Raw genomic sequence first — 24,104 nt, 5'->3', positions numbered from 1 at the left:
CTAAAAGAGAGAGAGAGAGAGAGAGAGAGAGAGAGAGAGAGAGAGAGAGATTTCTTCATCTATCTATACCTCTCTGAAGTTATTTAATCTATCATCTATCTTTCCATCTATCTATCTATCTATATCTATATCTATATATAATTTAGACAAAGGAATAGCCTAGACTAGTGATTAGAATACTTGTTGACAGGACTGAAATATGTCTTCTTTTCAAATCCTCCCTACAGTGTGACCCTGGCTATATTGCTTCCTGATAGAAAGGATTCTCTGTCTTTATATTTAATTATCTCACAGAGGTCTTGCGAAAATTCATGTGTTGTTTAATGTTTTTAAAGCACCAGGTAAATGGAGCTATGTAAATACAAAACACCATGATTATTGCCATGCATATGTTTCTTTTCCAGCATGGTCTCTCTATATCAGACAAGATCTTTCTTATTGGATTTAGTTCCTGAATGGAAGTTATAATATTTCTTCTCCTGGCTTCAATTATTACTTGGGCCAGAATAAGCTCCTCTCTTGATATAAGGTACCTCCAGGAAATAACCTATATCCGGGGGGGGCAAAGGGGGGAAAATGGGGGGTGGTCTTCATAGGCTACTAAGAATGTAGTTCTTGGATACCTTCTTAAAGTCAACCTGTGTGTTTTAGTCTATGTTTCTAAAAATAAAAGCATGCCCAACGTGAATTCAATCCAAGTGTATCTGAATCACCATAAATTTAGCAACTCAATTTATGTGCAGAACTAAGTAATTCTATTTTGCCTTTTTTGTTTTTAGTTTATTAGAGCACAAAATTCTAGAAATGGAAGAAAGACACAAGGAAGAATTGGACACTTTAAAAGAAGAGAAGGAAAACCTGCAAAGCCTGGTTACTCGTCAGACATACATAATCCAGGAATTAGAGAAACAGTTAAATAGAGCAACCAGTAACAACAGTGTCCTTCAGAAGCAACAGCTGGAGTTAATGGACACAGTTCACAACCTCGTCAATCTTTGTACTAAAGAAGGTGGTAAGGACTTGTTCTTAACTTTGGGGGTTTCAACTATCTGGCTTAAAAATAATAGAGATCCTCTATAAATTACCACATTCAAATGATTTTAGAGAAAAGAGTTGAAAAATAAAAATCATCTGACTATAGAAGGATTTCAGAACATACTAAAAGGCTTTGGAGTATGATATCTGAGTAAGAGTTTTTCATAATTGTAACTTGTATATCTATTTTTCTTGTAATTTTTCATTTCCTTTTTAATCTTTTTGTGCAATAAAATGTGCATAGTCCATTAAAATGTATTCTCATGATATAGGAAAGAATTTAATAAATGATAAAGGGCATATGGGTGAACAGGAAAGAACTGATATGAAAATGAAAAGAGAAAGTAGAGATTTTATTTTACTTATCTTTACCTATAAAAATGAGAAAGTCTCTAGGGTCTCTTCCAACCTAACTGATCATTTATTAATTTGAGATTTTTACAGAATTGTTCTCATTTGACCTCTAACTTAATCTTTAATATTCTTTATTCTATAACAAATGTGGGCAGAAGTCTCTGGAAAGCATAACATTACTATGATGGAGGATAAAGAAAGATAGTAATTAGGAAATGCATTAAGCAGCTGGTTCAATTCAATGCAATAGGAATTTTTAAGAGCTCAAGCAATATGCTAGGCAATGAGGTAGGCAAATGAAACACTTCTTGTCCTCTAAGTAGGGTAAGAAAAGTAGGAAATAATATCATTTTATTGAAGGTAATGCAAAGTCAGTTAACAGAGATGATTGCTATCAATAAAGAGTTGCCACCTTATAGTATTAGAAAAGACCTGAAGCTTGAGATCTCAGTGAAAAAATAAATGCTTTTGGGGGCAGCTAGGTGGCACAATGGATAGAGCACTGGCCCTGGAGTCAGGAAGACCTGAGTTCAAATGCAACCTCAGACACAATAATTACCTAGCTGTGTGATCTTGGGCAAATCACTTAACCCCATTGCCTACAAAAACAAAAAAAAATTATACATATATATATATATGTATATATATATACATATATATATACATATATGTATGTAGCTTTTGTTCCCTTCACATTAACATCTTTCTGTGAATTTATTACAAACACATCTTGAGATCATCACTGTGAATCCAATTCCCTGAGAACAACTTCGCTTGAACAACTAAGAAAGTTGAGATTGGATGTGAATAAAATCAAGTTTAATTGTTTCAAAAAGTGAAATCCTCTTCAATCTGTCTATTTAAAGCAAAATGGAAGTCTCATTAAATTAATATAATTCATTTGTCAGCATGTTTAACAAATATGCCTTCTTTAGATCCAAACCTTTCTTAAATTGAAGTGTTTTATTGAATTATATAAATTTATTAGAAATTATAAATAATTGCCTTGATATCATACTTTCCCTCTATGATTACATATTAGATGATTTCCATAACAGTGACTTGATTTGTTAATATCATTTCCATTACATTTTGATATCAGCATACCTGAACTTTTTTCCACTTAGCGGTGTTAAACAAGCTTATAATAATTATTGGAAGGTTTTTTTTTAAAAAAATTGAAATTAAAAAAATTAATCTATTAGATTCCCAGAACAGCATTTGGATATATGTAACAATATGACTGGGGGAAAAAAGATTTACTATTTTCCTTGATAGTGAGATTCTTGATATGACTTTAACTTGATATGACTAAGAAAGAATTTTATCAGAGTTTATGAGAATTAAAAAATTAAACATTCATGTTAGTGAGTCATATCCTATTCACGTATTGAGTCTAATACAGTTCTGGAAAGATTGAAAACACATTGTCTTTATCATGCTGAGATTTAATTCAGACAATGTTTTCTTGATTTCAAAGATAGAGGTTTCTAGGGATTCTTGAAAAGCTCAGATGTCCTTATGTTTAGAGAAAAAAAAGAATATGACTTTATAATTAGGTCTCCTTGCAAGTCGAGGAGGCTAGGTGATTCCAATAATAGGTTTTGAGATTCCTTTTTTTTTGACCTGGTCAGTAAATACAATATTAAGTGACACATATAGGCAGACTCAAAAGCAGTGTTAAATTTTTCTAATGGTCTTTTAAATGTTATTTTAGATTAAGTGTATCTTCTCAAGTATACTTAGATTCTCATATAATATTTCACTGATCTCTGTCTCTCTCTAAACTGAGTTCAAACCGAATTTGCTATGGGCACTATGTTAGTGTGGTCATCCCCTTAGTTTTTTGCTTCTTATCAGTCTCTTCAGTTGGTTCTTCACTGTATCTTTTATTAAAATAACTGATTACTTCAGTGTTAAAAAGACATTGAAAATCCAATATTGACCTGAATGATAGCTTCTGTCTTTATTTTAATTTTGATGGAAATCTCAGTCTTCACCAGAGTCAAAAGCCCTCAGTTTAATGAAATCTAGTGCATGTTCATAAACCTATTTAACATTCAAACGAAAGGCTCTGTTCTGTACCAGCATTCATTCAGGCAAAGAACTTCTCCTGTCCATCAGATTTTAGATAGATGTCTTATTTTGATCAAGCAATGATTAAAACCTTAGGCATTATCATCATCATAAAAAAATTATTAAGCACGAGAGGACAATATCTATCATGTTGATGAAGTGGAAAAAGAACTAGAATTGATGTCAGTTGTCCTAGGTTTGACCTACTACTTTATAACTATGTGATCTTGGTCAGTCAATAAACATTTATTCAGTTCCTATCATGTTACATTATATTGGAGTGTAGGGGTATTAGGGAAGACAAGCATCTCTGAAATGAGAGCTGTCACACCATTTTCATGGCTGATTTCTGCATTTAGTATCCACTTGATTCATCCAACTCTCACCTATAACTCCAAGAAGCTGTAGCATGTGCTACATGGCGAAACTCCAGTAAGCCACTTTGGCATATGAGCTAAAACCAGATTGAGGGTAATTGAGGGAACTCAAGCCCCTTGCTGAATTAGGGGAAATTGCAGAATGGGAAGATGAGAACAATTTGCTCTACTAGGCATGAAAGCAGCTAAAGCAGGCACTGTGGAGCACACAGAGGTTGCCTTGATATGGAAGACACCAAGATCATCCACTTTATCCTAAGCCATAATCAACTTTTTTTTCCTATTGGATGACTATGACTCTGGAACAGAGAGTGAGCTGCACAATTTTCCCCCGTTTAAATTCAATTTAAGTGCAAGTCAAGAGACATCCCATTTTACCACTTTTACCTACTTCAAAGTTCTAAGTCAACAGGCAAGTGATAAAACAGCAGATGTGGATATACTTGGAACTTTAGTCATAACCCTACATGCAGGTTGCCCAGGCAATAGGGTCATCTCACTATACTGAAGAAACAGTGAGATTCAAAAGCCCCCTGGGAGTCTGAACAGCCTTTTTTAAGGGCCACATGTTTCACCTCCTGGCATAAGGGAGAGTAAAAGAAGCATCTAAAAGCTGTCTATTTCACCTAACCTAACCCTGGCTTACTTATGGTGATAGACAGTTGAAAGACTTTTTGACTGAAAGACAAAAAAAGATACACAAAAGCTTTTATATAGTGATTCCTGGAATAAGAACATACTTATGGACCATATGAAATTCATTAGACTCAAGAGGCAAACAGCTCTTCTTGTGAGAAAACTCAGTAGGCATTTCATCCAATTAGCAGCCATGAGTGAAACAGGGCTGCCAAATGAAGACCATTTTATCAAAGCCAGAGCTGAATACACATTTTTTCTGGAGTGGCCAAAATGACAAGGAGCACCATGAAACTGGCATAGGTTTCACTAATATGATGAACAAGGATGTATGCTTCCTAGCAGGAATGAATCACAGACTCAAGACAGTGACTGACATTTTCAGGAAAGCATCATCATCATCATCAGGATATATTTTCCAATCATGATGACCCTGGATGAGGTTAGAGATTCCAGAGAGAGGGGCTGAATACTTCCATTGCATTCTCAGAAGGCTGTCATCAACTGACGTTGAAGTCATTGTCCACACCTCAGGTTAGACTCAATCCCTCTTTAGTCAAACTTCCAATTAAAGAAGAGGTTTGAATGTCATTAGGTTCTTCTCGTGTGGCAAAGCACTTGATGTTGATTCTATTCCAGCTGAGATTTATAAGACAAGTGGTCCACTGTTCATAGAAAAGGGGGCTGAAATCATCTGAGTTGTATGGAAAGAGAAGGTTATCTCCCAGGTTCAAGGATGTCTCTATCGTCCATTTCTATAAAGAAAAAAGAAATGGGTTATGACTATGGTGTATGACTTTTTATTTGCAAGAGATTATGTGCTCAATGCAGCCTCTGAGGCTGAGTTAAAAAATGGAGTAAAGAGTAATCCTCTGCTGCTTATGCTAATTTTAGCCTCACAATTAAAACCAAGAAAATAGAAGTTCTATCCTAGCCAGCACTGCACCATCAATACATGGAACCATAAATGACAGAAAATGGGGAGATTCTGAATTCTGTGAATGTCTCCACTTACCTTGGCAGGAAATAGGGAGACTTCCTTCTGGTGGGCCATATTGGTCTGACATTGCCAAGGCAACTGCGAGCAGTACTGGAAATTCAATAAATTTGGTAACTTTTGGGGGGTGAATTCATTAAATGTTTGACCAAATATAACTGTCAAATGATGTTACAAATTTCCAAATGGTCCTTGACAGAAAAAAGGTTCCTCACTCCTGATATGGATGATAAGATTGATGTAGACATTGCCAGAGCTAGCTCAGGATTTGTGAGGCTTTGAAGGAAAGTAAAGGTGAGAAGTAAAATGGTTGAAGGTCTACAGAACTATTGTTTGATTTCACTGTTGTATGTCTGTGAAACCTGGACAATGTCCCAGTGCCATGCCAGGAAACTGAATCACTTCCACTGACTTTTCTTAGGAAGATTTTGAAGATCACTGAATAATATAAGGTACCAGACACTAAGGTCCTTCACCTAACTGAGCTGCCAAATACTCAAACTCTAGTGCAAAGAGTACAAATCTAATGTTAGCCATCTTGTTCAAATGCTAAATAGTTTCTGCTCTCAAGGAGCACATAGTTTAAGGGAAAGTGATTGGAGCCCTCTTAACCTCAGTTTCTTCATCTGTAAAATGAGGGGTCCAGCTAAATAATCATAAAGGTTCAAAGCAATGAAAGAAAATACAGATATCAGATATCTTTATGGGCTACTTTTTAAGACAGGTTCTATGATGAGGTAGAGATTTATAGTGACTGCCATTGTTTTACTTGCGTGAATAATTCCACATTTGAATTTAGAATTTATTTAGCTTAAATACAAATAATCAACATTTAATTTAATTTTTCAAAGTTCTTTGAGTATATTAGCAAATTTGTTTTGACAACTATGAAGTAGATTCCCAATTTACAGATGAGGGAAAACGAGACCAACAGATCAATAGTTGTCTAGTTAAATAAATACTAAGTATTTGAGGCAGCATTTAAACTGAGATTTCAAGTCTGACTTTCTATCAATTTATTTCCCTACTCTTACAAAATAAAATTTTTGCCAATTTCAAGCTACAGAATAGATTAGAAACCTTATTAGAATTTATGTCTTTTTTTCCTTCTCACATCCTCTGACAAATAAAAAGAAAACAAATTAAAATATGGGTTCAACAACTGTCCTTTTAAAGGACAATAGCTACACTGGGGAATGTTTGATTAGGATTTCTGGTACTCTGGCCTCCTTGCCAAAGGAAATGAGGCATTTTCTTCCTCCCCAATACTGAGGAGTGTTTTGGCTCTGTTCTCAGAATAATATTACCATATGCTTGGAATTTACCACCCTTGCAGTATCTTTTGAACCCAGGAAGTAAATCATTCAATCGCTGGATGAGATTACTTGAACTCTTGCAAATCCTTTGGATTAAGAGTCTCAGGCTATAGTAAGTAATAAGAGGAAAGAGCTTTTTTTATATAACAATTTGTTTTCATTCATCTGGTAAAGGTATTTTTGTTTTAAATCTGTGAATATGAAATTAAAGTAAGGTGAAAAGAATAAAACAAAATTATCAGAAGGCACCTGTTTAAATTTTACAAAGGTAGTTTAGGAATTAGGGGACAAAGGTTTATTTCTGAAGAAAATTATAAAATTTCCTCAATGTCCTTAAAGTGACAGTGCTTCCTAATGTTTCTATTCATGAAGACTAACAATTTAGAGAGAAAATGATTGGTTTTAGAAATGAGCTTTTATTTTCTTGTTAATTGCCTTTGAGGTAATTTTCTGGAAAATAGATTTATATGCATTATCCAATGAACACAAAGAAAGAATTTTTGAAAAATGGAATAGTTTTAAACACCACCAATGAATATTGCCAAGTAGCCATATTTGCATGGAATGTAGGAATAAGGTGGGAATTGAACTTTTGTGCTTAATTCTCCTTTTTTGCAGTTATGGCTTTTTACAACTGCAAATTCAAGTCTGTGATTTTTTCTCTTTGTATTCTTGGTGCTTAGAGCCTGAAACTTTGCTTTATTTTTAGTCTGGATGTCTAAGCTATTGGACAGTCATCATATAAATGAAACCCTTTTATACTGTGCCAGCTAGATCTCATGGATTAGGTCCAAAATGGACCTGAGTTTTATTTAATTCCAGTGTGAAGCAGACAGTGTTTCTAGGTGGTCAAATTATTAAGTGAATAATAATTAAGATCATTTTCATCAAGGCAAAGAATTTCAGGTCTGGAAGTGCTTTTCACAATTATATTCCAATAGTTCATCTTTAGCTTGCAATCTTAGAAATGGGATTGGGCTATGTACCAGTGGAAGATATGGTTTCAAAACAATTAAAATCAAACTGATGCACAATTGCTGAAAGAAGAGGAATTTAAAAACCTTAAAGCATCATATTCAAATATACTCAAATTGATCTGTGATCTCATTAATGGCTCCTCAAATGATGAAGAAAACTGTGATGAAGAAATTATTTTACCTCTCCAAATATCAATTACATAATTATAAAACTGGGGAAATAATGCAGGAATATGAGGAAATACTTTGTAAGTCACAAATTGTTATATAAACATGAACTATTATCATTGTCAAGAGAAGACAAGATTTAAGGATATGATTTCTCTCTCATCACATGCAATTTGGATCAATGTACAACATGGAAACAAGGTAAAGACTGACAGATTGCTTTCCGTGGGGGGTGGGGAGCAAGATTGGAGGGAAAATTGTAAAAATCAAATAATATCTTCAATAAAAATAAATTTGAAAAAAAAAAGAAGACAAGATAATTCTAATGCTATTTTTTCCCATTTTTCTCTACAAAGGATAATTTCCTTCAGGTTCTGAAAGATGTATTCAAATTCATCCTATTTCAAAGTCACTAAACTTTTCATATCCTTTTTGCCTCAATGATAATTCTACTAGACCTATTCCCCAAAGAGATCAAAGAAAGTGTGTGTACACAAATATTGAAATTAGTTCTTTTTGCGGTACAAAGAATAATTAAATTTATTAAATTAAGAAGTACAAATAATGATTTAAAATTCATCAGAAAAGTTTGGAGAATTTGTTCAGTATCAATTTGCAAAGAAGTTTCTATCTGGAGTGTTCACTGGGGATCTAACCTTCATTCCCCCCCCAACCACTTAACATTTTAATCAATGATTAATAAAAAAGTCAGGTTTATCAAATGAATATTTGACACAGGAATAGATAACATAGTGTATGATAGGATCAGGATCCTGAAATATCTTAACAGGCTAGAAAGTTGCCCGGAATCTAATTAGGTGGAATTTAATAGGGGAAAAATTACAAGACTGCAAACATAATATGAATAAAATTATGTAATATGGTAGCCAAAATTTTACTTGGAATTCAGCAAATTGGAAAAGATGACAAAAGATGGCACCAATCAATGTTGGAATGATAGTGGAAAGATGGACAAACTAATGTGTGATTGGTGGAACTGTGAATTAATACAAATATTTTGGAAATCAATTTAGAATTATACAAATTAATTAAAATATCCATACTCATAGACCCAGAGATTCCACTACTATGTTTATACCCCAATAAGGTAATTGATAAAAAGAAAATCTCTATATACTCCAAAATATTTAAAGCAGCACTATTTGAAATAGCAACTAGATACAAAATCCCTCCTATGAAATAGGCCTATCCAATCATGATATATGAAAATAATAGAATATTGCTATACTTTGAAAAAAATAATATAATCAGCATGAGAAGCATGGAGGAATTTACATGAGCTGTTGAAAAATAAAGTAATGTGAACAAAGGAAAATATTTCTACAATTACTATAGTTATATAAATGGATTATATATAAATAAGTTATATATATATAAATATAAATATAAATAAGTTATATAAATTCCATAAAATAATTTGGGAAGAAACAAGAAACCAGTACTAGCAGCTGCTCTAGCAACTGATATTCATAGGATTTGGTACAAACTTTGGTAACTTTCTTTTTTTTAAAGATTAATTATTTAATTTTTCAGCCATATGCACATGTATATTTTTAAGTTATAAAATTTCTATCCATGCTCCCTTCCTACCCCCCTTCCCTCAGTGGCAAATACTCAAGTTAACATTGTACATACACATTTTTGATAAACATGTTTACAGATTAGTCATTTTTGGTATGAGGAATTAGGCTTAAGGAAAATAGATACATAAGAGATAATTTTTATGAAGTGTTCATCAGAGTCTGAAGGGGGTTTTTTTGTTTGTTTGTTTTTCTTTCTCTGGATGAGGATAACATTGTCTATAGCTGGTCTAATACAATACAGTTATCCTAGCTCTCTGAACCCCTGAGAGGAGCTGCTTCCATCAAGGTCGATCATCTCACAATTCTGTTAATGTGTACATTGTTCTTTTGGTTATACATACAATGTTGTCTTGGTTTGGTAACTTTCTTAAATAATTTAAAAGTCTGCCATGAGAAAGATGGCTTAGACTTGTTTGACTAGTCTCTAGAAAGTTGAATTAGAATAGATTTGGGCTTGACATAAGGCAAGAACAATCTAACAATGAGAGCTCTTCTACAGTTGGAATATGGCCATGTGTGTCTTTAAGTAGATGTAAATGACCACTTATTGAGTCTGGTATAGAAGAAATTTTTGTGAGTATATATGGTATAGTGTATGGTATAGTATATAGTATAGACTACATAGCAGCAGAGTTCATTTCTGGGAGGGCAAAAGCAATATGCAACCCCCCCCTTGCTGCTCAGTAACTACCTGCCTTTGAAGCCTAGGGCAAGGGCACAAGGGGCTATGATGGTAATGCCAATTCTCAAAAATATAAATAAAGGGGTTGTTACTGTGAAAGGCCCCTCCCCTAGCACCATCCCATGAACCCCAACAGGAAACAGTGCCGCAGGCTCCTTATTAGTGCTGGAAAGCCTTTTCCTCTATATTTTTGAAAGATAGCATTGCCCTCATTGCTCCTGCCTTGGGGAGCCGTCTTTGGGTTTATAGAAGCCATAGACACAGACTTGTTTTAAAGAGAGGCAATTGCTGAGGGGGAGGGAAGTGTGCCCACCCAGAAAGTACCATGAACTAGAGCCCTTGGTGGTCCAGAGCTAGATAAAGCTCAGCCAGGGGAAGACTGAGTAGCTATGATTCCAGGACTCTTGGATTAACAGGCACCAATCAGACTCTAATATGAACCGCCTGAATGGTTTTTAGGTTCCATTGAGTATTCCAGGTGAAGGAGGGGAGTCAAGAGCCCAAGTCCACAGCTGCAGACTTTCCCCTTTCTCTAAGCAAAGCTGCAGACGCCAGTAGCAAAATAAGCTCTGCCCCTGTCTATGATGGTGAAAAATGGAATTGTAAAAGTCTTTACTGATCTTTTTTTATTTTTGTTCATCTTCTACCTTCATTCTTAAAGAACCTCAGGATAATTATTAGTTGGGCTTCTTGCCAGGTGTTATTTAAGCTACTTTCACCCTTCACTATTTCTTTCTCTGTTATAAGGCAATATTGCTCATAATCAAATTCTATAATCCTCTTCAAGTAAGATTTTACATAGAAATTTATATTCAAAACCATTATTTTCCTTAGCAGTCATACATTTTGATTGGGCCCAAAACTCAAGTGTTTGCTTACTGTGGATTTCTTCAGGTTCTCATTATGACAATTGATTTACAAGAGTTAAGCTACCACAGAAAATTAATATAATTAATGTCTACATCTTTTCTTTTTCCATCATAATAATTTTTTAAATAGATCATAAGGCAAAGAGGCGATGGACTCAAAGTGCAGAATGAGATGTTTTTCTTTGGAAGCAACCAATGTGAGAATTCATTTTACTTTACTATGCACATTTACTATACACAAAAGTTTTATTGATTTTTTTTCCCCATACTGAGGAGATGGGGTTGAGGCAGGAAAAAAAAATAGTGTTAGGGTTACTCAAATAAAAGAGAGAAAATAGTGATTGAAATACTTTATAAATGTACAAAAAGGAACAGAAGAAAGGCAAGAAGGAAACAGAGCAGGATAACTTTAAATCTATATAACATGTGTGTAAGTATACATATGAATATGTATATATACATGCATGTATGTAGTATGAATTCATAGTTTCAATTCAGTTTCCATTCTATTTTTAAATGGAAATTCTAATTTTATTTGACAATTGTTAAATTTGGAATTAAGATGTTTTAAATGAAAGGGATTAAAATGATTCAAAATGTATATTTTCCTCATTTTTATTAGGTGGTACAGTTGATAGGATGACAGAAAGTCTTGAGTTTAAACATGACCTAGTTGTATGATTGTGGACAAGACATTTAACCCCTTTGCCTCAGTTTCCTTCTCTATAAAATGGGGATAATAATAGTATCTACCTCTCAGGACTATGGTGAAGATCAAGTGAAATAATCATTGCAAAGCACTTAGTTCAGTAACTGGAAAAGACTTTATATGCTCCATATGAATATTACTTATTATTTATTTATTTATTGTTGTTAATATTATTGTCTGTTCTGGGTTCTTGCCAGTTTCTATTGACATTATGAAGATAGCATTGTAGCACCATGATGGCCCTTAGTCATGCTTATTCTCAAGACACAGCCAACCTCTCCCCTTTTAGTCATATATTTCTTTGATAATCTTTAAAAAAGATTAAAATTCTTTTCCCTGTATGATACGTGTTGCTAACTTCTCACAGTGACTATAAATGTCTTCATTTACTTATGAATGACATTTGTTTTTAACTTCTTGGAATCTATAGTGTTCCACATCAGCCATATATTATTGTTGGTATTCAAAAGATGGGTCTTTGCTTTATGTAGAAGTTTGGGTAGGGTGTTTGAAGGAGCTTGTAGTTTCCTAAAGACAATCTAGAATATTCTTTCTCTCTTTATTTCTCCCTTCTCTCTATCCTTCCTCATTCTTCTCCTTGTCTCTTTCTCCTCTTCCTTTTCTTCCTCCTCCTTCTCTTTTTCCTTTTCTTTTTCTTCTCTTCTTGTCATTTTCCTCCTCCTCCTATTTCTCCTTCCCCTCTTCCTTCTTCCCTTTTTCCTTCTCTCTTCTTCATTTTCTCCTTCTACTTCTGAAAATATCATCATTTTAATTTTAATTTGTTTTACTGCTTTGCAAGTTTTCTTTTCTTTCTTTTTAAAAAAATTTATTTATTTAAGGCAATGGGATTAAGTGACTTGACCAAGGTCACACAGCTAGGCAATTATTAAGTGTCTAAGGCTGGATTTGAATTCAGGTCCTCCTGACTCCAGGGCCAGTGCTTTATCTGCTTCCCAGTTTCTTATTTGACATTCTGACTTTACAACTCAACTTCCTCAAAAATAGTTAGTTTTCTTACTATTACTATATTTTTTAATCACTCAGTGGTCTAGTAACATGTTACACATGCAATAGGAGCTCAATAAATACTGACTGCTTAACTGATAGCATGATATGATTTAGACATTCTACCAGAATTCAAATAGCAGTCCTTCAAGTCTAAGCTACAAGAGAAGGGATCAGGAACTGATATCAAGGCAGGGTGTTTGGCTTCCATTGATTGTCTTTGACCTTCATTGAGTTGCAAAGCAAAGTTACTTTAATTTTCCATTTATGCATTTACTCATTTATTTCTCTATTTCTCTATCTATCTCTTCATTCAGACAGTAGTGCACAGTACTTCCTGTGGTTGTCACCTTGCAGAAAAACTTGATTTCCTTTACTAATGACTTACACTGAAATCAATTACCTGTCTTGCCACATAAGTCATCAAAACTAACATCTAATCTATTCCACATGTATGGGATACCATTTCTGTGAGAATGAAGCACTAAAGTCACACTGAACACATTACATGGAATATTAACCTACATGAAAAAACAGAAAACACTGACATATCACCCAATACTTTATTAATGAAACAACCTTCTGAATAAATATTGTGGAGTAATCGGAACACACCAATATATAAGGGCCCCATTGTTTTATTTTGTGTGTTTGGTTTTCTTTAATCAGTTAAAGAAAAATCAACATTCTGTGGATTCACCAAAGTCTGCATTTGGATTCATCTTACAACATTTAGTCTGAGGATTCATTTATCCCCAAGCACCTCACTAAATATTTAAGAAGGGACATTGAACATTAAGTTGAAATACTAATAAAATGAGATAGAGGAAAGATTTATTGAATGACTTGACAAGGATTTCTATGCTTCAACCTTAAAAAGGCATAGTAAAGCTATAATTATCCACTCATGACCTGAGGCCATTTGGCTTTCCATAAATACATTTATATACGCTATTTTCCTACTGTATATATATTTTACAATACTTCAAAAGATTCATGAGATCATAGAATTAGAAAATTTTTAGTCAGAGGTCATCTAGTCTAACCTTCTCTTTTTTACAGATTAATGAGTAAATTTAGATCCAAGAAACTTCAGTAACTTTACCAAGGTCACACAGGTAATATGTTTCAGAAGGAGGATATAAACTCATGTCCTCTGATTTCAGATTCAATATTCTCTACATGATGTTGCATAATTTTATCCTTATGGGTGCTCCTTTCATTAATCCAGATTGAAATCTTTCCAGAACATCATCTCATGGGTTATTTTGACCAAAAGACTCATCACCTGCTGGCCAACCTCATAGGGACTAACTTTTCCAAATTTAACTAGATCAAACCTTAGAGGTCAAGTTCACAACCTATGCCTCAGTTATACATAAAATGTTTTTTGCTTGGAAGGTTGACATCAGAATCCTTTACCAAGGCCTCTGAGAATATCCCAGCTGCCTTCCAAGGAGTAATTTTTAGAGTGTTATATTAGTATTTCTATACTCAAAAAGTAACTACAACTGATAGTCCTATAGCAGTTTAACATTTACAAAGTTTTTACTTCCATGTTCTCAGTAATCCTCACAATGAACCTATGAAGCAGGCAGGGTCACATTTGTACTCACATTTTGAGGTTGTAGGAACAGAGCTTTGGAGAATTTAAGTGAGTTGACTATTACTCATATTTATAGTATTTTATAAATAATATTGCCTTCTTCACAATCACCTTGTGACACATGTAATAAATGCAATGTTCTTTATGTCCATTTTATCATCTATGATGGTAGATTTAGAGAGCTTAAGGGGCTTACCCAGAGTCATCTATCTAAATAGAGCAAGATCTTCTAGTTAAAATCTCAACATTCTTTTCATTTTATGGCATATATTATTAAGGTCTTTGACTACTACTGTAGCGTTTTATTTTTTTCCTATTCCATTACAATATACATATATGTCATATGGAGATGGGTCTATAATTGTGATTTCACTGGTATAGGAGCTTCTAGGTAAGGCAATACCCTCTACTATGACATGGGTCAGCATTTTCTTTGCAACTCAAAATATTAGAAAGCTGCTTAAGGCACTGAGAAATTCAATCACTTGCTCTAGATCACACAATCCATGTGTCAGACACAGAATTCCTACACAGGTTATCTTTCCCCTCTGGCTATCTCTTTATTTTCTTTGAAGGCTGTCTCTCATTTATCATTAGGTAGAGGGAGGGAGGGAGAGAGGAGGGGAGAGAGAGAGAGAGGAGAGGAGAGGAGAGGAGAGGAGAGGAGAGGAGAGGAGAGGAGAGGAGAGGAGAGGAGAGGAGAGGAGAGGAGGGGAGGGGAGGGGAGGGGAGGGGAGGGGAGGGGAGGGGAGGGGAGTGGAGGAGAGGGGAGGGGAGGAGAGGAGAGGAGAGGAGAGGAGAGGAGAGGAGAGGAGACAGACACAGACACAGAAAGAGAGAAAGGCAGAGACAGACAGACAGACAGAGCTCAGTTCTCAAGATGCTATAGATTTAAGTCTGTCATGATGTCTAAGAATTCAATTATTTTATTTCCTTTTAGGGGAATAGTCTTAACCCAGACTACAGATTGCTTCATTTTTCTTTCAGCTCATGGGCTACAACTTTTAGTACCAGTATAACTTGAAAAACATTCATTGCCCTCGAAATTTTGATTCAGTCCATGCAACATTGGCAACTTACCTGGGGAGTTCTTGTTCTTTTTGACTACTCTTATACCCAGTGCTTCATGTTCCTCCCTGACTACATGCTCATAAAAAAAAGGCTAGAAGGGAAAAGGGGAAGAAGATCATTGACCAATAGGCAGGGCTCCCATCTGTTCTATATATGTCCCAGAAACTCTCAGTACTCAATTTATTCGTTGTTCTCTATGAGAATTATTGATCCTGGAGGCCATTGCAAATTTCTGCCTTTAGTTTGTGGCTCTACCTGAGATTTAGAACTGATTCTTATGACAGAATTAGATCAATGCTTTTTAAGGGGAGGGGCTACTTTTGCTTTCTTTGTATACCTAGAACTTTGCATAGTATTTGATATGTGAAAATACTTAATAAATGCTTGAAAACTAACATGTTATCTCTCCCTGTGTGCCAAACATTACTTTTGTTTTGTGTTGTTTTTTTTTCATTTTTTGAAAGTATAAAATTGATTCCTAAATTTTGGGTCTAGTTCCTAGTTAAAAGGAAAATGGTTAATTTAATTATTTCTTGTTGACAAGTTCATTATTATGAATATCCATTATCATATTATGTGATATGATTCTTTCAAGAATATTTTTTTAGATTTTGCAAGGTAATGAATGGGGTTAAGTGGCTTGCCCAAGGCTGCACAGCTAGGTAATTATTAAGTGTCTGAGGCCTGATTTGAACTCTTTCAAGAAATTTTTGAGGTGTTTCGTGTAATGTAACACCAGTGGCATTAAACTCAAATAGAAAAGGAACCACTGATTAATATGTAAGGGTCCACATAGGCTACATATTCACTTAGAAAAAACATATTAACATTATCTGTTGTATTTTATTTAATTTGTTAAGTATTTCCAAATTACAATTAAATTCTGATTTGGGTTATTGGGGGCCCACCTCAATGAGCCCTCACCTGTCACTCTTTGGCATTGTCACCCTTAGCAAACACCTGCCTCCACCAGTTTCCCATCACCTAATTTGCAATTTCCAAGTATCTGTGGTCTAGGCAATAATGAATAATTTAGCTTGTGACTGAACTTCTCCAATCAGTGACTTCTCATTAACCCCCCCAAATGACTGTGAATGGTCCACCTGCCTTCTGTGTGGCACACTGATGTCTTTGAGGTGAAGATTGTAGTTGACCCTCCCTCTCACACAAAGAACAGGACTGTTCTGTCTGTTGTTTCTGTGACTGGTTTTCTTCTCTACTGTCAGAGTATCTGTAGCTTATCTACTCTGTCACTGCTTTTCATCATCCTTAGACACTGTACTAGTACTGTAGCCCCTACCCCCATCACCACTTCTAATCACTTCTGCCTGAGGCTTCTGCCAATACAATCCAAGCCCCCCCTCCCCTTCTAGTGCCCTGTTCCTTGCCTCCCCTTTCTCATTTTCTTTGATTGTTCCCCTACCACTGCTAATTGTAATCTCTCACCTTTGCTTCTGCTAATTCCCTCTTCCTTCTTTTTCTCTTAACTTTTCTTCTTTTTTTTTAATCTCTTCTATCTCTCATCACTTCTCCACTGCTTTTCAGCTTTTACCAAAAAAGAGACATAATTAAGTATCAGTATAGTTCTCTCCTTTCAGGCTGTGACAGGAACAGTCATGTTTCTTCCAGTGCTGGGTCTTTGGTGGCGTATTTGTTGTACTCAAGATTGTCAAGGGTGACTTCACTGCCAAATACTTTTTAGCAGTTTAGAATTCGTTTAGAATTTGGAATATATTTGCAAATTTTATCCATACATATATATATATGTATTATATATATATATGTATATATATATATATAATACATATATATTTGAAAATTTTAGAGTGTGATTCCCTTGGTACTCTCAATTAAGAAAAATTCTTTGACCAATACTGGTCAGCACCAGTCTCCTATAACTCTGTGTTTTAGTGACTCATCCAGGGTCACACAACCAATGTGTGTTAGAGACAGGATTTGACTCCAAGTTTTCTGGGCTTTAAAGTCTGTTTTCTAGACATTGTACAATGTTGCTTCTCATGATACAATTTATCTCCCTAGTCCCATCCTTTAATAAGATTCATTATAAGTTAGTCAAACTTCTGTTCATGATACCCTACTTACTCAAATAGTCTGGGTTTTTGACAAAAGACCAAGAAACCATTACTAAGATTTAATTAAAGATATCTTTCTGTTTGGTAGCATATGCTAGAGCTTGCTGTTTGTATGTATGACCTTTGAGAATCCAGGTCAGAGTAAAGCATCAGTGTAGGGCATGAATAGAGGTATACATGTATTCTTGGAAGATCAAAGATTTTTTGGTGTGAATACTCCCTCTGGTGATGGGAACTGCAGTCCTTAGAAGGCTTTTAAGGATTTAGGCAACTGAAAAAATCCATCAGTTTATGGACAACTTAATGATAAGCCTCTCCAAACTTAGCTAGGCTGGTCCTCAGACAACAGATATGCAGCCCATAAGCAACTTGATAGTACATACCATAACATAAGTTTAGTCAGCACTATCTTCAAGAATTGATGGCTATCTGATTACTACAATGAGTCATTAGAAGGAAGTTTTAGTCCTGCATAATACAAAAAAACCTACATACAACATACATTTCATATATATGGTCCCTACCCTAGGCATTGTTATTTTTCTTATAAGATCTGGCATTCATTTACCTCTTCTGTTGCCACAATACTGAGTAGCAGGCAGTTCAAGAACTCTTCCCATTTTATAAATGAGTAAACTAATTCTCTGTGACTTGTCTACTATCATACTTAGGAACACAAGACAAAATGGAAAGGAAGGCAAAAAAAATCCCTGCTCTGATGGTTCCCATAGTTTGATGAGTGAGAGAATGTACAAACAACTATGTATAACCAAGCTAAATACAGGTTAAATTGAGAATAATTTCAGAATGAAAGTGTTGAGATTAAGAAGGTCTTCTAGCAGAAAAAAAGGGATTTTAGCTAAGATTCAAAAGAAGCAACTGAAAAGAAGCTTATGAGGAAGAGATGAGAAGGGAGAACATTCTAGGCCTGAGAGACAATCAATGAACTTACCAGATTCAGAAGATGGAGGATATTGTGTAACAACAAGAAGGTCAATGCCATTGGGCCATGAAATACTCAAAAAGAATAAGATGTTAGAAGAGTAGAAAGGTTGGAAGCGACTAGGTTGTGAAGGTTTTAAAAGAAAGAGGAATTTATATCTGATCCTGAAGGTAATTGAGTAACTATGAGAATTACATATTAAATATGCATAGGTGTGTATAAATATATATATATATATATATATGTATGTGTGTATGTCCAATCAACATTTATTAAGACAATGTGCTAAGCTATAAGGATACAATGAACAAAAAGTAGTCCTGGAACTCAAGAAACTTGTAATCTAATGAAGGGTAGGAGGGAGAAGCACTACACAAAAGTCAGGCAGGAAAGTGGCAAGGAGGGGAGGCAGGATGCCAAGGAGCATCTTGTTTCCTAGATTTGAAACAAAGCATAGCAGCAAATGGGAAGAATGAGCTGAGAGTCCAGTAAATGTGATCGATTTAAAGAAGGCATTGAGAGGAATTTGACTCTACCCACCAGTATGGATAAATACACATAAGGAAAGAGGCAGAAATGCATTCATGTTCTACATTGGAAATATCAAGCTGAAGACCTTTTTCTAGAAGCTGATAGGTTTATAATATAACAGTGTCTTTTTCTATACACATACAATTGCATAGTTATTAGGACTTTAGGGCAGGGGACAACAGCAATTCTAGGATAACATTATAGAACAATTCTAGAAGAACATCATTTCTTTTTTAACATTATTTCTAAAATTCAGAATGTTTTACTCTTAAATGCAAAGTCTATAATGTTGTCATACTCTCCAAAAAAAGAAAGAAAAAAGAATATTGGGGTACTAGAAATATCAATATATTGCCCCCACAATTGATTGAAAGCTGAAATTTCCAGTCAATTGAAATGGTTGATTTGTTTCATCTCACCAAACAGCTTGTTTGGTTATTTCCTCCCTGAATTAACTTATGCTCAATATTATTTTTGAATTCTGTTTAAGCAACTTTAATATCAATGAAAGGGACATTAGAGGTGCCCTCCATGGCTAAAGTTGGAGAAAAGATCCAGTTCTCTTAGACTTTCAAAAAAGGTGCATCTTTAAGCTTAACACAGCACATAACCAAAACATACCTAATGATGTTTGGTTAATAATGAAGATCAAACTAAGCTTAGGCCAACATTAGGAAAAGGAGTGTAGCACACCATAGACCTCCCCCCCCCCCAAAAAATGATCTTATCACTTTAAAGCAATTTTAGTGAGGAAATGGATATGATTTTCATCTGTCAATTTTGAAAATATCCTTTGCTAGTAGGGCTAATAGTTTTTCTTGATCTTTCCTAGTGTTCCTAAGATTAGTAATTGCTTATTCTACATTCCAGAAAAGCTTATTTTGTCTTGACGGTTCACCTCAGCTGAAATGACCCTGAGCCTTTGGTTTGTGGTCAGTCTTATGGCAGTTACATGGATTGGATTCTAATTGATTTGGCAAGTGTAAGACAAAATTGGATAAAGTAAACAGTCAGATATGTATGGATCTCAGGTTGCATACGGAGGAGTGAATGATTGCCAGTGATAGATGAAGCTATCCACCTGCTTGTTCTCCCAGTCTATCCCACTGGATAACAGAAATGTGCCTGTAATGCAGACACTTCAGGAAAGAATGAGCACTTCTGTTAGAATATCTTTTTTTCCTTCTGCTACAGTGAAGCCTCTGGGTAGACTTCCCTGGTTCTCCAAAATAACTAGCTGTTTCACTTTTAAAATAATTTCAAATATTCTCATAACCATTTCTAATGATGTGGCCAACATTCTACTCACAGCTTGGTACTTGTCAACCAGAAATCTCTTGTTTCTTTCTTTTGAACCACACACATCCAAACTCCTTAATTTAAAATACTCACTTGTCACTTTCTTTTTTAATTTGACAAATTTATTAGAAAAATTACAGTTATTTTTAATATGACAAATGACAGCTTAGCTATTAATTGGATATAAAACTTAAATTTAGCAGAAAAGATAACACATAAAATAGCTATACTTGTTAGAATGGAAAGAGTGTTGGGTTTAGAATGTGAACACATGAATTGTGTTCTTCTCATTGGGTCTTCTCAATAACTATGTGATTGTGGCCAAGTTGTTTAACCTCTCTGAGTCTCTTCAACTAAAGCTAAAGAATAATTATATTATTCTCTTTAAATACCTTATAGGATTATTGTGGGGTAGCCTCAAAGGGAGATGTATGTCCTTTTATATAGGAAGAAGAATAGAAAGATAACAGAGAGACAGACAGAGATGGACAGAGAAACAGAAAGGGGGGAGGGAGGGAGAGAGAGAGAGAGAGAGAGAGAGAGAGAGAGAGAGAGAGAGAGAGAGAGAGAGAGAGAGAGAGAGAGAGAGAAGAAGAAGAAGAAGAAAGAAGAAGAAGGAAGAGGAGGAAGAGGATGAGGAAGAGGAGGAAGAGGGAGGGAGAGGAGATCATTAGAACCTATGATTTCATTGATATGTGGTTCTCCCAAATAAGGAAATAATCTCCACCTGTCCAAGTTGATACCACAACTTTAATAGTCTAAGAGTGCCTAGAGCAGTAGTGTCAAACTCAAATAGATATAGATTAAATCAGAAATAAGAATTCCTGCAGTCACTACTTAGAAAACCTCCTATTAACATTATCTATTTTATTCATATTTTTATGTATTTTGTTAAATATTTTTCAATTATTTTTAAAGTTATCTATATATACATCTCCAAAGTTTACGAAATGTCTATGAAACAAACACACACATATATAAAACATATATGCATATGTATGTAAATATTATTATATCTATATGTGCACAAATATACATGTATTATATATATATAGTTATCCTATACTATCACCAATCTGTCTTTCATACTACTCTAAAATAATCCTCCCAAGGCATAGATCTGACAATGATAATCATGCTCAAAAATGTTAATGGCTACTTGCTTATTGTGTCTATAGAATAAAATACAAACTCCTTAATCTGTTATTTATAAGTTTATAAAACCTATTTTGTTTACAAAATTACCTTTATAAATTGGTTTAATATTATAGCTTTTATTAATTCTCATATAATTCCATTCTATTCAATTAGACTCGGTAAACTTTGAATGCCAAACATTGTTTTAGGCACCAGGAATTTAAAAAAAAGAAACAATCCCCATCCTCAAGGTTCTTATATTGTATTTAGGCTTGGAATGGAAATCCACATGTATATAATTAAACATATCCTTTTGTGTGTATGTATGTATGGTATATAGAAATCAATATTTATAAATATGAATCTGTACATTCATGTATACATGCCCATAAAAAGTAGATTCTCCCATCCCCAAAGTAATTTTATTTTGGTGGAATGGAGTTGAGAATATGAATAGATTTTCTTCAAATATTCTGCCCTCAAACTCTATATTGAGAATGCACCTCCTTTCTCTGCCTTTCAAAATTCCCACCCATCAAAGCTCTCCTCAGTTACCAACTCCTCCATGCAGATTACCCTGGAGACCCCCACTGAAAGTACAGTTTCCCATCTCAAATTTTCCTAGAGTATTTTGCCTGGATCTTTCATTTGCTCCCATAACTAAGTATAGTCCAGAATCTATCTATCCAAGCATTAAGTATCTAGCTATCTTGCTATAAATTGGTTCATCTCTTCGTGTCGTACATCTTTTAGATAATTTCCTTTAGTTCGTTTTTTGCGATTTCTCTTCACCTCATTCATTTCCAAATCTCTTGCTTACAATTAAAGAAACTAAAACTCAGAAATGGAAGGACTTTCAAAAGGTCTTATCCTATTTGCATACCATTGACTTTTGGACTTCATTTGCAAATTTCTGATTACCCCTGTTCAGATAATATTAATGGGGCAATAGATGAGTTCAATAAAAAATAATTCAATGACCTTTGATTAAGAAGAATATAAATTGAGATAAACTTAATCATACTGTTGTAAAAAAATTTCCCAATATAGCATTGCATATAATGAAAACAGGCTACCTTGGAAAGCAATGGGTTCCACTAATTAGAACTATTCAAGCATCCAAATATTGGATGATCATTTGTTAGTAATAATGAAGTTCCTTTGGGAATATAGATTGAACTGAATTGCTACTGAGGAAATATCCAATTTGGTTATTCTATGATACAGAAATGTTTCTAATTCTTCATTTTGAATTTAAAGTGTTGAATTGAATTCTGAATCCAGATTCCCAGTGTAACAACTTGCTCCTTGGCTATTTAGGGTCTTGTTCACAAAGGTGAAGACCATTAGAGTTTTACATGATGAATGATTACTTCTTCCATGAAGAAAAACTACATTTCCATATGGAACATTTGTAGACATAAATAACTAGGTGAATAAATTGTAAAGATTTTTTTCTGTATAGGAAAGAAACATATTTTATGTCCTTCTGTCCTCACTTTATGTACGCTTCTTAGACTATGCTTATGTACATTGTGGGTTTAATAACTAATCAGTTCTTATAAAATGACTAAACCAGCTGTGCCTGAAGACATTTACTTGACTTCCCTCTTGTCCTTTGCTTTCAATATTCTTCCTTCTCTGTTGAGTAATATTTTCTTTTGACCTGATTTGCTCTTGAATGCCAATCACAATCTAAAGCACTTTTCTATTCCATTATTAGTGTGTCTTAGCCTAAATCCTTCCTTACTTCAAGACCCAGATCAAATTTCACATATTCAGGAATCCCTTCCTGATCTCCCTAATTCTAGATTGTTATTTCTTCTATCACACTGTGAATTCTTTAAGATATGGAACTGCTGTTTACCTTTCTTTATATATCCAGCACTAATAAAGAATTATTTGTGAGCTGTATTTCTTTCATTCTTTATGGGGGGGGGGGGGGTTGCAAGGGAATGGGGTTAAGTGACTTGCCCAAGGTCACGTGAGTAGGCAAGTATTAAGTGTCTGAGGTCGGCTTTGAACTCAGGTCCTCTTGACTCCATAGCTGGTGTTCTATCTGTCCCCATGAGCTGTCTTTCTGTTCTATTATCTTTATATAGTTTTTTCTTTACCCTTGTGTTATATCTCCTGTTAATGAAAAGAACCTTTGAAAGAGACATTGTCTCTGTTGCTATAACACTTGGATAGGAAAGACAAGAGAGGAAGATAAGTCAGAGAAGTATATTTCCTTGGGGAAATTGGGTATGAATAAAAAAAATAGCACCTTCAAGTCAACAAATATTTATTAAGCTGCTATTATGCATAAGGCACTATCTTAGGTATTAGGGATGATATATATATATATATATGTACATATATATATATATATAGTTCATGAGAAACCTAATTTCCTTTGACTTAAAGTTGTCACATTTCCATATTTTAACTTATTCCCCCAGAAGCTCATGAATTTTAGTCATAATTTTATGCTGATTTATATTTATTTTTCATGAAATTCCCTGTTAGTGACCTTGGGCAAAGCATATGACTTCATTGGATCTCTGGTTCCTCATCCATAAAATGAAGTGACTGGATTAGATGACTTCTGAATTTCCTTTCATCTCCACATCTGTCATG

The 24,104-nt window shown here is 34.5% G+C and overlaps 1 protein-coding gene across 2 annotated transcripts in view; it reads left to right on the top strand.

Annotated features, from left to right (window-relative positions):
* The window catches only part of ANGPT1 (angiopoietin 1), a 327,983-nt gene that overhangs the window by 203,352 nt on the left and 100,527 nt on the right, over positions 1-24,104 (top strand). The window contains exon 4 of one of the 2 annotated variants that reach the window (XM_074201075.1): positions 780-1,009. In XM_074201075.1, the coding sequence (XP_074057176.1) occupies positions 780-1,009 (230 nt within the window). Of the gene's footprint in view, positions 1-779; positions 1,013-24,104 lie in introns of both variants that reach the window. The other variant, XM_074201074.1, reaches the window with a different exon arrangement.

This window comes from Macrotis lagotis, chromosome X, assembly GCF_037893015.1.
Source record: "Macrotis lagotis isolate mMagLag1 chromosome X, bilby.v1.9.chrom.fasta, whole genome shotgun sequence".
Classification (NCBI taxonomy): domain Eukaryota; kingdom Metazoa; phylum Chordata; class Mammalia; order Peramelemorphia; family Peramelidae; genus Macrotis; species Macrotis lagotis.
The sequence above is the reverse complement of the archived record's forward strand: the minus strand, read 5'-3'. Positions and strand labels throughout refer to the sequence as shown.